At 39.7% G+C, this 15,620-nt stretch overlaps 2 protein-coding genes across 2 annotated transcripts in view; one reads left to right on the plus strand and one right to left on the minus strand.

Moving 5' to 3' along the window:
• LOC144981346 (uncharacterized) overlaps window positions 1-15,620 on the plus strand; it is a 676,107-nt gene that overhangs the window by 8,402 nt on the left and 652,085 nt on the right. The gene's annotated exons all lie outside the window — the stretch shown is intronic.
• The window catches only part of LOC144987113 (uncharacterized), a 50,920-nt gene continuing 35,977 nt past the window's right edge, over window positions 678-15,620 (minus strand). Inside the window, exon 4 of the mRNA XM_078936062.1 lies at window positions 678-5,558. Coding sequence (XP_078792188.1) covers window positions 4,480-5,558 — 1,079 coding nt within the window. The 3' untranslated portion in view covers window positions 678-4,479. The remainder of the gene's footprint in view (window positions 5,559-15,620) is intronic.

Here is a 15,620-nt window from a genome sequence, read left to right on the forward strand (position 1 = left end):
CAAAATAAAAGTCCTTCCTTTTTACTGTATTTGCATCAATGACCAATATTTACATTTAAATATAAATGCATTAAATGAGTAACAATAGATTTAACTTAAAACTGATTAATCTACAACACTAAACACATTTTATTTAGGAAAAAATCATTTGATTAACTTTATCAATCTCTTTATTATCCCAACATCCAGGAAACATTTTTGCAGGTTTACTGTGAAAAGACTAACCTGTTCAAAAGATAAAACAGATAAAAGTAAAAATATATATATATATTTTTTTATATTCTCCTCTCTTATCTGTACTGCTGCTGCAACAAGGAACTTTCCCCTTCGTGGGACTAATAAAGGAATATTTTATCTTAAAAACACATCATAAAAGCTGCAAATGCTGAATTCATCTTCCAAGACCAAATCTGGATTTCAAAGAGACTCAAAGTCAGACTGAAGTTTACAGATTTCTGTGGAGCTGAACCTCACTGCTGCACTCAGACTGATGATAAAACTACAGAGAAGCCGTTTGTTTGCTTCAGTCTTCTTCACAGCTTCTGATGGAGCTCTGTGATCTCACCTCAGTCCTGAGTTCAGCAGTCAGAACTGGACCTGTAGAGTCCAGCTTTGGAACCAGCAGAGAACCAACAAACAGCAGAAACCACACTGTGGGAAAGACTCCACACTTCTGACTGATGTTCATGTCCACTTTATTCTTCACATTACAGACTGGAACAGAACACTGAGAACCAAAAAGAATAGAGGAACAGTTCTAATGTTTACTAGAAAACAGGAATCACAAGAACACCAGACACAAACACCAGTCTTGTTCTTTATCCGCCTGTTCCTTCATACATTTTGGAGAAAATCCTTTCCTAAAGAAATTATTTGCTCATATGACCCAAAAAATATAAACTGTAGTCACTACCTTTCAAAACTATTACCGATCACATAAAAAGTGTTTAAATTGAACCAAACATTTCCAGTGTTGTCATGGTAACACAGGCAAAGACACATTGTATCAGCATAAACTACAACCACAATTAAACTGTTCAAGAGATGAAGATTAAACCAGGATCATCAAAAACAACACATTTCTCTTTACAGGTCCATCTATTAAAAAAGCAAATAGAAGTTTAGCAGATTTAGGTGGATTCTGATGGTTGTAGCTTATAGATGACAACCCAAAAAAGGTGTATGAGAAAGATGTTCTCAGGATGTTAGAAAACTCTTCATTTACTTCCATTCAATGTTTACTTCTGCCTCCTTTTACGTAAATGACTGCATCAATGTGGTTCTGTGTGCATGTTTTATTGATAGTATGGCAGGGAAATTGTTGTTACCAAAGCGCTGTAAAAAAACCCAGCAATCTCTGACCGCATTTTGTCTTGCCAGGGGACAACAGCTGATTGTGTAGACAATACATTAGCGGATTGTTTCGGGCCCAGAAGTTTTGGGAAGTATTCCACAAAAATAGTATCAGACATGCCTCTTACTGGGTGCAAGTCCATGTTTGTCCAAAAAAGAGATTATAATAAGAGAATGATAAAACAAACTAACAAAAACAAGTGAGCTAATTAAGAGCCAAAGTAGGCTAACTGGACTCTGACTGTTAAAATTAGAAAAAAGTCATTAGGTCATTAGGATCAGAAAACCCAACTTGGTTTGTCTGAAATTTTCTGCAGGCATTTGGCAGGAGCTGCTCTGTTACAGCTTTATCTACACAACCCAATAATTGATTTTCTATTGCGTTGTTGTTCATAAACCACACTGCCTCTTGTTAAGGACATCACTGCTGTGACATTAAGGATGGTAGTGATTATATCTAAACATTTGATCAATGTTCTATATTTACATTACATGAATAAATTAATGCCACAAAAAATTAAAAGCATGTAAACTTCATCAGTGTTTGAATGCTTCCATTGTGCAGGCATCTTCTTTTCCTGACATTCTATCTCTAGTTGTAGAAACTATGCATGCACATTTTTTTTTCAATCGAGTGACTCGATATCAATGCCTTGAAACTGTGACGTATTTTGAAGTGATCCAACGAGACAAATTTCTTGTTCAAAATCATAGTCAAAAGAAAGAAAAGTAATATTCAAAAAAGTAATTTTATACTAAAAACTAAATGTTCTATTTTATTATTTCTTTTTAAAGCATTCAAAACTTACTTTATCAGCATACATTTTATTCAGGCAGTTATCTAACCCTGTTGCACGGTTTAAACTGCAAGCTATCAGCTACAAGGTGGAACATGGGAGCAGCTGCAGAAAATTAAAGATGAATTAGTCCATGATTCACAAGTGGAGGAAGCTAGAAAACGAACTCCAAAAGTCAAGATGAAGCAGCTAAATTTCCGTGGAAAAAAGGCGACTCGATGGATTAACGATCAGCGAACAGTTTGGAGACGCTTCTCTGCAGTCACCATTCGACTGAGGGCAGTAACGCTATTAACAGAGAAAATATTCACCTTCACCTTATGAAACGCCATCATCTTTCCATCCAGGCTAGGTTTGCAATGCCGCAGCGACTTCCTGCGGACTACAATGAAAAGCTGTTCATCTTCCACTCCTAGTGCAGTAGAAAGATCGTTGACAAACACCTCCAGCCCAGCCACATCACCAATATGGACGAAGCGCCGCTGACTTTTAACATCCTGGTGAGTCATAATGCCCAGAAAAACGGGAGCAGGGCGGTAGGATATGTCCAACAGGGCAGGAAACGTCAGCTTTTGTTGTTTTGGGAGGCAGCGCCGGGCGAGTTATGCCACACTTTGTGAATGGATTGTAAAAGCTTGGGCTAACATTTCTGCATGGACTGTTTTTCGAGGTTTAGCAAAAGCTGGCATCATTCATGAGGAGCCAGACGGCCACCAGAAAGACTCTGACAATGACGAAAGGGAACCTGGTGTGTTTGATAGAAATTTAGCCCAGCTGTTCATGTCAGATAAAGAGGATTAGGACTTTGATGAAGTTTTGGATCCTCTTTTATGACTGAAAAAATGAAAAGTAAATCATAACCAACTCCCACTGCCTTTTTAAACACACACTTAGTGTGTGTGTGCTGAAGCCGCTGTGTTGGGACCCACGCGTGTGCAGGAAGGAGGGGGGGAGCCTTCAGTGCAAGCGAGTGCGTGAGCGTGCATTCCGTCTGTGTTACTCGGTTACAGAGAACAGAAATAATTAACATTTCCTCTAAAAGAACGGAGACTGGTTCTTTTATTAACCCGCTCTGGAGGCTCTGAGGGTCCAAACAGAGAAGTGAACCCTGAAGGAAGATCCCCCATCGGCCCTGGAGAGGATCTCCCTTGGGTCTTTCGACCGCAGTCAGAAGCCACGCAGTAACGGTTCAACACTAACATGCGTGTTTTACTGGTATGTGTTAACTTACCCGTGCCTTAAAACCCGGTGCACCTTTTGTATGTATTAAATACAGAAAAACCAAACCATAACTGAGACTGTCCTATAACCCAGTGCGCCTTATGGTCATGAAAATACATTACCGTATTTTCACGACCATAGGACGCACCGGATGGTAGGGCGCGGTCTCAGTCATGGGGGATTTTTCCTCCTTTGACACATACAAGAGGTGCACTGGGTTAAGGCCCAGTTATGTTAATGCCCTGTTCAGGCTCTCAGAGTTTCTAGAGTGGGTTGATAAGAAAAATCCAGACTCTGATTTTATTAGAGGACACTTTTTTGTTACTGTTCTCCCTAACTGATCACAAACTGAATGGTCGCTCACTTGCGCGCTCTTGTCTCCCTTCCTTCTTATCCTACACAAGCACAAAACACACAGCACACACACAGACGCTGCGCGTGCCCACTTCTCCTTTCTTACTTTCTAAATGCGCTAGAAAACGCTACTGCTTTCAGCACATACACACACACAGACTTGCGCCGCACGTCTCCTTTCTTCATATGTGCTAGCCAAAACCTGCACCTTTCAGCACACAGAGACTTGCCCCAGTCTGACTCTGCATTTCTCCTATGCGCCAACGAAAACAGCAGCTTAAAGCAGTGGACAAGCTTCTTTTCTGCTTGTTTCTTAAGTTGAGAATTTTCGTTATATAAATTTTTATTGGAAAAAGGTTTCACTTCAATATGAGTTTTCATGTGTTTTTTGAAATTAGATAAAAAACTAAAACTTTTAGCACATTCTTTACAAGAAAAAGGCTTATCTCCTGTATGAATTCTCATGTATGTTTTGAGATGAGATATCTGACTAAAACATTTATCACAATATTTACAAGAAAATGGCCTTTCTCCTGTGTGAGTTCTCATGTGTATTTTGAGATAACATAAAAAACTAAAACTTTTATTGCATTCTTTACAAGAAAAAAGCCTTTCTTCTGTATGAATTCTCATGTGTGTTTTGAGATGAAATACATCTCTAAAACATGTATCACAATATTTACAAGAAAAAGGCCATTCTCCTGTGTGAGTTCTCATGTGTCTGTTGAGATAAGATAAACAACTATAACTTTGATCACAAAACTTTTTTACATCCTTTACAAGAAAAAGGCTTCTCTCCCGTGTGAATTCTCATGTGAATTTTGAGATCATATTCATCTCTAATACATTTGCCACAATATTTACAAGACAAAGGCATTTTTCCAGTGTGATTTTTCATGTGTCTTTTGAGATTAAACATTTGATTAAAACCTTTTTTACATTCTTTACAAGAAAAAGGCTTTTCTCCTGTGTGAGTTCTCATGTGTCTTTGGAAATCAGATATTTCACTAAAACCTTTATCACATTCTTTACAAGAATAAGGCTTTTCTCCTGTGTGAGTTCTCATGTGTCTTTTGAGAGTAGATATTTGACTAAAACTCTTACTACACTCTTCACAAGAAAAAGGCTTTTCTCCTGTGTGAGTTCTCATGTGTGTTTTGAGATGAGATATTTGATTAAAACATTTTTTACATTCTTTACAAGAAAAAGGCTTTTCTCCTGTGTGAGTTCTCATGTGTCTTTTGAAATCAGATATTTGACTAAAACCTTTATCACATTCTTTACAAGAATAAGGTTTGTCTCCTGTGTGAGTTCTCATGAGAATTTTAACTTGAGACAATTGATGAAAGCTTATACCATATTTTTTACGGACTCTTTCAGAATCCGTTTTCTGTGGGTCTGTCTCTTCATCTGTAGTTGATGTTGATTCTGTCTCTTCATCTGCAGTTAATGTTGATTCTTCATGTTGGTTTCCTTCTGGTTCCTCTTTAATCTTTGGCAGTACTAGTTCCTCTTGTTCTTCTTTAAAGTGTGGAGGTTCTTGTTCCTCATGCTCCTCTTTAATCTTTGGAGGTTGTCGTTCGTCTTGCTCTTCTTTATAATGTGAAGGTTCTTGTTCCTCATGCTCCTCTTTAATCTTTGGAGGTTGTCGTTCGTCTTGCTCTTCTTTATAATGTGAAGGTTCTTGTTCCTCATGCTCCTCTTTAATCTGAGGAGGTTCTTGATCCTCCTGCTCTTTTTTATAATGTGGAGGTTCTTGTTTCTCATGTTCTACTCTGAAGTTCTTCTGCTGGTTGCAGAGATCCTCTTCAGTCATCCAATACTGGGGGAGGACTGCAGCAACACAAACACAAGAAGGAATCCTTTTTATACTTAAAAAGAACTTTTAGCATTGTTATGCACCAAGAAAAATCTAAACCACCTCAAAAGTATTTCAGTTTATTTTTTTAATTCAAAACTCCCCCCCTCCATTCTCTGAACTCACTGAATCCTTTTAAGGGTCATGGGGATCCTAAATGATTTACGAGCTACTGTTGGGCAAGAGCAGGGCACGCCCTGGACAGGTTGCCAGTCTACCGGAGGACAGTGAGGACAAGATTATATCATGTTGTGCAGAGTTTCAGAATTCTTGTGATCCTTTTAATTGTAACTGTGTAAAAACATTGAAAAAATGCTGCTCTTTTCTAAATTCCTTTTTCTTTTTCTTTAACTAGGCGATGAAATTTGAAGCAGTGATGAAGACTCTAATGAGACACATCATAAATGTCCAAGGATCAGAGCTGCAGCTTCGAAACCAGCAGTTCCGCCTATCTGTTAAACAGCAGTTTAAAAGGAAGAAACGCTGTAGTCTAGCCAAATCATTCCTGCACATGAAGTCCATACAGATGCTGAGGGACACTGACCAGTGGTGGTAAATGAGCATCAACGCTGGAAATGTCCACAATCCAAGGGCATACTTAAATGTGGAGAAAACATCCATCTATGCACTTAAACGTTTGGAGTTGGGTCATCTAGACCCACTAGACAGTGCTCTGAACCTTTTTTCTTCAATGATTTGTGATCTTCACTGGTGTCCATGGATTACATGAAATCTTTCCACCTTTATCCACCTTTGTCATGGTAGGGAGAATACATCAATGTAAGGGGGGGTCATCTAAGATAGCACAAGGGTTACATGTGGAGAATACATTCATCTATGCCCACACAAAATCATCCACTGCTTTACTGCATTTCACTATTAGACTGAACTAATGCAAACTTTCTGCATTGAAAGGACAAATACGCTGAGTTGTGTGTCTATAGCAGGGGTGTCCAAACTACGGCCCGTGGGTCTGTTTTTATTGGCCCGCAGCAAATTTTGACAATATAATTGAATATGGCCCGCATATGGTGCTTGAGCTAAACTCTGTTGCACTTCTCAGTTTCAACACTAGATGGAGTTGGTCACAGAAAGGTGTTTCTGTCCTAAACAAAATTAAGCAAAGAAAAAATTTACCACGAGTCACCAGAAATGCCAGCACTGAAGAAACGCAAGATAGCAAGTGAGGGTAGAAGATTCCAAACACGGTGGGAAAATGAATATTTCTTTAAGGAAATCAACGGAAAATGTGTCTGCTTGATTTGCACTGACGATGTTGCCGTGATGAAAGAGTAAAATGTCCGTCTGCACTATGAGACCAAGCATCAGAGCAGCTTAGATGTTGGCTAATATTGCTTGTTGGTCTGCCCAAAAAAATAACAAAGCATTAAAATATAATATTTTAATGAATGTGACACTTCTAGTATTTTGGTATAGTTCTACGGTACAGTATTGAACAATTAAAGACCCATCGCAAATTTGCCATTTTAGGAAGTCCTTGAAAAAATTTATGCACACTAAACACACTTATGTTTTACAGTAATAAGCTGGTGGTCATTGATCTTCTGTTTCCCAGCCTATCTCTTTGAGGGGAGTCAGATGCTCAGTGGTGGTGGTCCCTCAGGCCAGGACACTAGACTAAGTCTTTGATCCGGCGCACCTAACTTTAATTTTAGGTGCACCATCTTACCCCATAAATTAGACTAAGTGTGAACACCTTATAGTGAAATGTGCATGTAAGTTCCGGGTCAGTGGGTGCACTTCCTGCCTGCCGCTTCCTGCCCCCAGCTGTTACTGTGGCCACACCAGGACGCCAGAAACCTTTGACAAAACCCTATTTGGAAACCTCAACGTTCCTGAGACTTGGAGACTTGTGAACGTCTACCCTTTCCTAGATACCTGCAACAGTGTCTGACTGGTACTTAAGTGGAAGTTAATTTGTGTTTTAAAAAAAAAAATAAAAAAAATCTGCTTTTGTTGTCACAGTGTGTATATGCATGTGATTGGGGTGTTTTTTTAATGTTTTTGTTTTTTTAAGAAACCAGCTCTGTCTGCAGGCAGGCTTGAGGCCCATTGTGGTTTTATCCTGTGTTTTATTTGTTCTGTCTTTTACATTTGGAACCACGTCTCCATTTGGTTAAGTCCCTATTTTTATTAGTGTGTGCCTGGATTGCTCGCGTTGCCACATTCGCAAACACATAGCTATACGTCTGCTCAGAGACATGGTTAAGTTGCGTGGAGCAGCCGGTCGGTCCTGTTTGCGCTCCGAAGCCTTCTCTGGAACAAAACACCATAATAAACTTTAATAAACTTTCTTAGTATAGCACATTTCAAAATTAAAATCAGAAAGTGCTTTACGGTAATACAAGGTAATACACAGTAAAACATAGAATATAAAAGGATAAAGAAAAGGCGATTCAAAAAAGAAGTTTTTCAGCTGCGTTTTAAAAAAGACACTGAGACAAAAAAACAAACAAAATAGAAAAGTAGTAGTCCGCTCCTGCACTCAATTAGTCAAGTGGACCGGTGGAGCGCGTTCTTACAAAATAAAGGCTGATGTTATTCCCACATATTTACCTGCAGCCAAGATCCAGATTGCAGAATTTCCAGCATGGATTTTATGTCCATCCAAAGCTAATGTTGTTAGCCCGTGTTAGCATACTGCTAACCCTGGCTTCTTTCCGGCTCCGTTCAGAAGAAGCACTGACCACACGGATTAAAATTAAAATGATGAGAGAACAGGCGCTTCATAATATCCGTAACATTATTAAAATCACGTTTAGAAGATCGTCTCATATATTACCGAGCTGACATGTCGATGTATAAAGCCGCTCGGTGAATGTTTGTTATATTCTGAAAACATTTTTCTGGGCCCATGTACACGGTTTGATTCTAATCCGACCATTGATCCCATCAAGATATTTTGCACATGTAATCGCGGCTTATGCTGTCGACACGCAAAGTGGCGGCGGCGTGGCATCACGATGGTGTATCTCCATCGGGATGTCAGTCAACCATCAAGATGGACGATGGCTTCGTCCATCGGCACAACCCTAGAGTGTGTGGCAGCAAAAGCTCTTTTGTGTACTTAGAGCCGTTCTAAGGATTCATTCATTCATTATTCTTATTCCGTTTTATCACTTTTGGGGTCAAGGGGCTGTTGGGGCCGATCCCAGCCAGCGGGGCTTCCAAAGGAGGCTGTGGTCCCAAACTCCAGACTGCAAGTGGAAATGCTGCTACGTAGACCTGAGAAGCTGTGTACAATCAACAGGGGCCTCAAATATTCGGATTTATAAAACCGTGCGCACGCACATCCTACGCATCTTTCCCTTAATAAATCACAACCGATTCTAAATGCAGCGCAGCTTTTGCGGCTTCATGACAAGCCCATAGTTGCCCATAAATAGTCCGTGAAACGCCCACAAATGAATATTCATTGATTGCGAAACCATGGCACACACCGAGAGGAAATAAATTAAACGTAACTTCACTCAATGTGAAGTAGAATTTATCGTTGGCGAGGTGGAAAAGAGGAGAAAATGCACTTGAGTGGCAAACGGTGGCAGACGCCGTAAATGCTGTAGCCTCACAACCTAACCGGTCGTGAGGCTACAGCGCTCCATGGGGGGGGGGGGGGGGGGGGGAGCGCCAGATGCATGCACCGGGTGACACGCGTGGTTCCTCTGAGTGCTCCTCTGTAACGCCGGAACCAAAAGCCCACAGAGGTCCAACAGGACGGCTCGAGGAAGTCGGAACCGGCTCATAAGCCACTCGTCCTCGTTTGCCAGCAAGTCTTCTTGCTGTCTAAAGATGCGTTCACTCCGAATTCTTCCATTTGCCACATCTTCCAAGAGCGTAAGATCAGCCATTGTGCGTCATTACGCATTGTGATGGGGCATTTTATTTCCATCCATTTAATTACATCTGATAAGCTACAGATGTCGGTAATAATCCACGTGGAAATGGGAAATTGTTCAGCGCAAATGTAATTTCTTGTTGCTTTCTGAATGGTTGAGACATACGCCATACATTGTTTTATCAAAAATAAAACAAACTAAAGGCATATGTATGAATACCATAATTCCATAGCGTATGAAGAAATGTTTTAATATGAAAACGACTTTCCCCAGTGGACAATTAGTACATCTGTCCGTCCGTCCGCACGCCCGCACCTATCTGCTCCGCCAGACGGACACACTGACGAGAATATCAGTTTTGTACATTATTTCGTTCTGTTAACTATATTATTTATGAGGATGAATTGCACAACATGCCAATATTGCAGAACATATTTCACTTTTCGTTCTGCAAATATGTGTTCTGTTGTAATTTTCGTTTGATTGTTTTGTTTGTTTCACTGCTGATCGATCAAACGGGTGTTGGTGTAGGCTGTTAATTGTAAGACTTGCTTTGTGAAGTCTTCATGTTATTTATGAGAGGCAGTATTGTCATTTTCACTTTCACGTGTTTCTTCCATCTGCCGACTGTGTCGCCGTTTCTCATTTCACCCGTTTTTGTGCGTACGCCTGGGTCAGAGCTTGCTACGCCTTCTTTTGTGCGTACACAACCTTTATAAATGAGGCCCCAGGGGAGCACAAATGTCACAAAACCATCCCCCTGCCGCTAACACAAAGCTGCTCCTGGTGTGTCTGTGTCTCTTAGCAGCCGGACACACGGTGACAGCACTGACATCATCGCCCCGCCTCCCCTCTGAAAATGCGAAGTGGAATTGAATTATGAGACACTTTTCGCAGGATGGATGTGACAACACAAATGCAATCCCCTCTTTGCACTTTTATTTTAATTATTGCACAGAATAAGCAGATTTAAAGTACAAAATGAAAAAGCATTGATTTTAATTTTGAGTCATTTGATGCAGCAATATATTGAAAATGTAAAAGCATTTCTGTTAATCGATTTTAATTGTCAAATTAGACATTTCTAAATGGGTTTTGCTGCGAATTTACCAGAGACCTTTTTGAAAATGTCAAATAATGTCAAATAATGGTTTATTTATCATTTTAATTAAGTGACAGAATAAGCAGTGTTGAAGTAGAAAATGAAAAAGCATTTTGGTGGATTGCTTTTTCATTTTAATTTTGAGTCAAAAAATGCAGCTTCATTTTGAAAATGAACAATGATTTCTGCTTTTGACTTTTTTTAATTATGCTTCACAATTGTTTCCATAGCAATGAAAGTCTGGAATCTCTTTATATTTATAACTTCAAATATAAAAAAATAAAATTAAATTGAACTGCATCATTTTCTTGAATATATTTTGATATTATATTAATCATTAATTGCTATTAAGAAAATAAAAATGGACTTAATATTAACTTTAATTCTTGTCGTTCTTTTGAGACCCCCCTTTCTTGGATTGGAGAGTAATGATAAAGTTCTGACACTAAGAACTCTCGTCATTCTGGTCACAAACATTTTATTGTTTTGCTTTTTATTCAGGAATAAAATTAGTGATCACATAAAATTACATGATTTAATCTGGAAGATTTTTATACCATTGGAAATGTTTATTTAATCCATTTCCAGTGACATAAAGATCAGGGCAATTATGGAATTACATATTTGTCATAAACTGAAAGGGCGTAAAGACAACTAAGCGGGCGGATTTAGAACTGAGTGAGTGAACCTTAAAACCGCGCAGGCGCCATCCTAACTGAACAGTGATCTTGCGCGGTCATTTCCTATTTGCGTGTTCATGTGGATTTACGCTCAGTGTTAAGGGGGCGTTTTTGTCACTTGTGGGGCAGGAACCTTTCTGGTTGATCTGATTGGCTGAAATTTGCATGTCTTATTGAGGCTTAGCGAGGCAGAATGGCGGGACTTTCATTTTTCAGTGCAGGGGGGTTAACAGGCGGTTCTTGAGTTGCAGCTCTCTGCCTTTTATCATATTTTCTATATTCAGTACTTTCACAACCATAAGGTGAAAGTCTCACATTTTCTCCAAAATGTACAGAGCGGCCCTAATGTGTTATTGCATTACTTTGGTAAAGATCTAGGAAATAACAGCATGATGACGGTACGGAGAGAGGAGAGGATGTGAAAGAAGACCCCCCCCACCAAATAGTACAAAGGAGCAGATATTTGAATAATGCAGAACAACTTCGTTTTGGAAACCCTGGAAGTGTAAATAGACACGATTATGAGGCACAGTTTAAACTGAAAGCTATCAGCTACGCGGATGAACACGGGAATAGACCAGCTGCAGTTCGGTTTAACTAGATCTTCACAGACTTCCTGCTTCAATAACTCTTCTGATCGACGTTCAAATATGTCAGCAAGTATCTCAATCCTTTTGTATCAACACAGAGAGTGAACCACAAATGCATTTTTAATGAAAAAAATATCGTTTTTATTGCCTTTTAATCAGAATTGTTTGTTTCAAACTGTGAATGCAAACGGAGCAGCGGGCCGGCTGTCAAGGGACCGTCAACAAAGTGCAACCTCTGTGAAACACCATTCTGTAAAAATCAGTAAACTTTTAAAAAGCACATAAATGTCTATATTCATATGAACTGGTAATGAAGACTCATCAGCATAGTCATGCTATATTATTATCATTATACTATTTTTTTATAAGGTCAACCTCTATTTTATTGCTTATAGGAAATTTATGATATGAATCATATGAAGATATGAAAATATGAATCATAACATAAATGCTCAATAGCTCTGAAGATACTAAAGCTTCTGTCACCAAACATCCTGTACTGACTTATCATGACCTTATTGTCCTACTGCAATAAAGATTATGTCATAATTCATGTTGTTTATTGTTAAGAATTGTTCATATTTAAATGTTGATCAGATTGGGTCAAAAATGCTCAATGGCTTTGAAGATGCTGTAGTTACTGACACTTAACTTTTATTGAACTTTTATTTTTACTGAACTATTCAGGATTTTTGACCAAATCTGATCCATTTGTAATTATGAAAAATTCCTATAAATAAACAAAGTGAACTATTGACATTCTTTATTTTAGTATGACAATAAGGTCATGTCAAGTTACTGATAACTTTAGTCATGATTCATATCCATTAAAATATGAAAAAGTATATGAAACAAGATAAAATAAAGATGGACTTTCCTACAAAATATGTATTGTAACAAGAATATGCTTTATAATAATTTTATGTATTTTTTGTGAGATTATTGATTTTTTTACAGTGGTGTTTCACAGTTCACAGAGGTTGCACTTTGATGACGGTCCCTTGGCAGCCGGCTGCTGCATGTCTGCATTCACAGCTTAAAGCGAACAATTCTGATTAAAAGGCAAACAAATTATCTTTTTTCTTCAGAAATGTATTTGTGGTTCACTCTCTGTGAATACAAAAGGATTGAGATACTTGCTGACATATTTGAACGTTGATCAGAGGAGTTATTGAAGCAGGAAGTCCGAATCTGTGGAGATCTTTCTAACTTAACAAACCTCAGCTGCCAGAGAATTTAAAATAATGAATCCATGGTTCACAAGGAAAAGGAAAGGCCTGTTGGAAGATCGACTCGAGGCTGAGCGCTGCAACTTCTAGCAGGTGACCGTGAAAAGCTGCCCCCCCCCCTACTGGGACGCAGCCACACTTTGGGACTGCAGGACTTAAACCTGGCCTGAGGTGTCTGCTTTCACTGTTCTGTCTCTCAGAGACGGACTCTGATGAGGAAAGGGAAGCTGGCGTGTTTGATAGAAATGCAGCCCAGCTGTTTCAGATGCAGAAGATGAGGACTTTGATGGATTATAAATGCTGATTGATGACTGAAAAAATAAATCACAACCAACTCAGTTTTGCGCTCGCTGCCTTTTTCACCGGTATGTGTGTTAACGTTAAATACAGAAAAAACACTCAAAACTGAAACGGCGCCGTTTAATCCAGTGCTGTTGTAAGGAGAGGAGGGGGTTATGAGAAATAACATGGCTTTAATTGTGTACTTGTGTCTGGCAGGTCAGTGTGTGGTGTGGCTCTTTGACTATCACAGATAGAAATGTCGGCTCTTTGTGTCAAAGTTGTTCGAAAGTGCAGCGGGTTTTTTTGTGCTGTAAGTTTTTGGTTAGAATTGCGCCAGCACGGTTTTAAGGTTCACTCACTCAGTTTCTAAATACGCCCGCTTAATTGTCTTTACGCCCTTTCAATTTTTGGCAGATATGTAATTCCATAGGCAACCAAATGAATTCAAATGTTTAGTCACGTACCAACTATGTGTAGCTGAAGCTGTGGTTTCCAGCTGCTATCCAGCAGTCTGCGCTGACGACAGAGCTCCTCCTCGTTCTGGACGATGGTTCCTTCAGCAGCAGAAAGTTGTTCTCTGACAGAACCTTCCTGAGGTTCTGAAGACATGGTTCCTGCTCCGATCTTCAGCTCCAACTCCCACAAACACCGCCGTCCTCTTCACTGCAGCTCCGATCGATCATCTGCTAGTCTCACAATCCCAGAAAAAAGGTCCAAAAAGAAACTTTTCTCCTGTTTGGAGATTTTCCTGAAAGTTCCTGTGATCCTGCAGGAGTCAGTTCTGCTCAGCCTGCAGACCAAACAGAAAAGACTCTGGAAGCTTCCACATGTGAAACTTCAAGACAAAGAATCCAAACAACAACATCTGATTGGTTGACTTTTGGAGGGAAAGCTGCAACAGTCTTCTGTGATTGGTTCAGCCGTCCCTGCCCCCACTAGTCCACTGCACAGGGGGCAACATTCCAGGGGGGGTTGGTAATCTCCTCCTTCTATTGTTTCTGCCCCACTGGCTCTTTCAAAATAAAGGCTTGTTGTAGCAGAAACCTGAATGGAACATCAGAATGGACTCAAACTGCTGCTGGTTTCAAAGCCTCGTTCTCAACTTCCAGCTGAACTCTTCATGAGTTTGAGCGTCTGTGACAAACTCTACAGTTGAACAAGAGCAGTGAAAATCTCCATGGATGTCAACTGGGAGAGAATCAACATGAGATTTCCAAGAGTTTCTGCAGGAACTCATCACAAAGTCAGGAGCTGCAAGGCCTGATGGGAGATCTGGGATCCTATTGTGACATAAAGGAAACTCCTTCAAACAGGAAAGATTTCATCTGACACGATCACTTTGATGTTAAAATGAAAAGCATTAAAAGGAAAGAATTATAGTATTTACCTGTGAAATGTTATGCCCTCCTCCTTTGTGGACTTATTTCTCAAAAAAACAAAAGACCCGCACAATGAAGCGGCATTTTGCAAAAAATGTGTTCAGCAGAGACTTGACCTCACCAAGATGTCGGTGCTCTCCTCCCATGAGGAATCACGTGATGTCTCCTCTAGCTATATAACTCATTGACTGTTACTGCCTGGACCTCTGTCTGGGTCCTAGTGCCCTAAAGGTTACAGCTCCTGGTTCCACAAGAAAAAAGTTCATTCTAGAGGCCACTCTGACGTCATCATCATCAAAGACAGCGTTACCAAGCAACCATACCAAGACCATAGCAGCTATAGAGGGAAACACAAAAAACCATCAACGGCGGTTAAAGCAGTCAGACGTTTGTTCTGCAGCTCAGCAAAAATCTCTGCTTTAGGTTTTGGGGAGAAAAACAAAGGAAAACACACGGAGAAGGATTCTGCAAAGGAAATCCCAAGTTCTATTGGTAAGTCAGCGTCCTGGAAACATGCTTTGTTGGTTCTGAAGTGGCATGAATGCAGACTTAGATTGGTTTGTTTCCTTGGATTCTTCAGATTGATTCAAGCTGTAAATGTTGTCAGCATAAAGCAAGTTTGGACTAAACTAAAGCAGAAAGTGGCTTTGAAGATGGTCAGGAGAAATGAGGGCTTTTTTCAGGAATTCTTGGAAGAGGAGGACTTCTCCAAACAACCAGAATCTAGGAGGAGGTTTTTTCAGCATTGAGATCAGGATTTAGCATGAGCTTCAATCCCATTTTTGTTCAATCCAAATGTTTACCGTCATATTCAGGAGTTCAACTCTGAAAGCCACCATGACATCATAGACATTAAAGACCCTGTTACCTAGCAACCAAACACAACAAACTGTAGACTATTCAAACTGGACATTTTGG

This window comes from Oryzias latipes, chromosome 2 (assembly GCF_053564925.1).
Source record: "Oryzias latipes strain Hd-rR chromosome 2, Olatipes_Hd-rR_3.1".
Lineage (NCBI taxonomy): Eukaryota > Metazoa > Chordata > Actinopteri > Beloniformes > Adrianichthyidae > Oryzias > Oryzias latipes.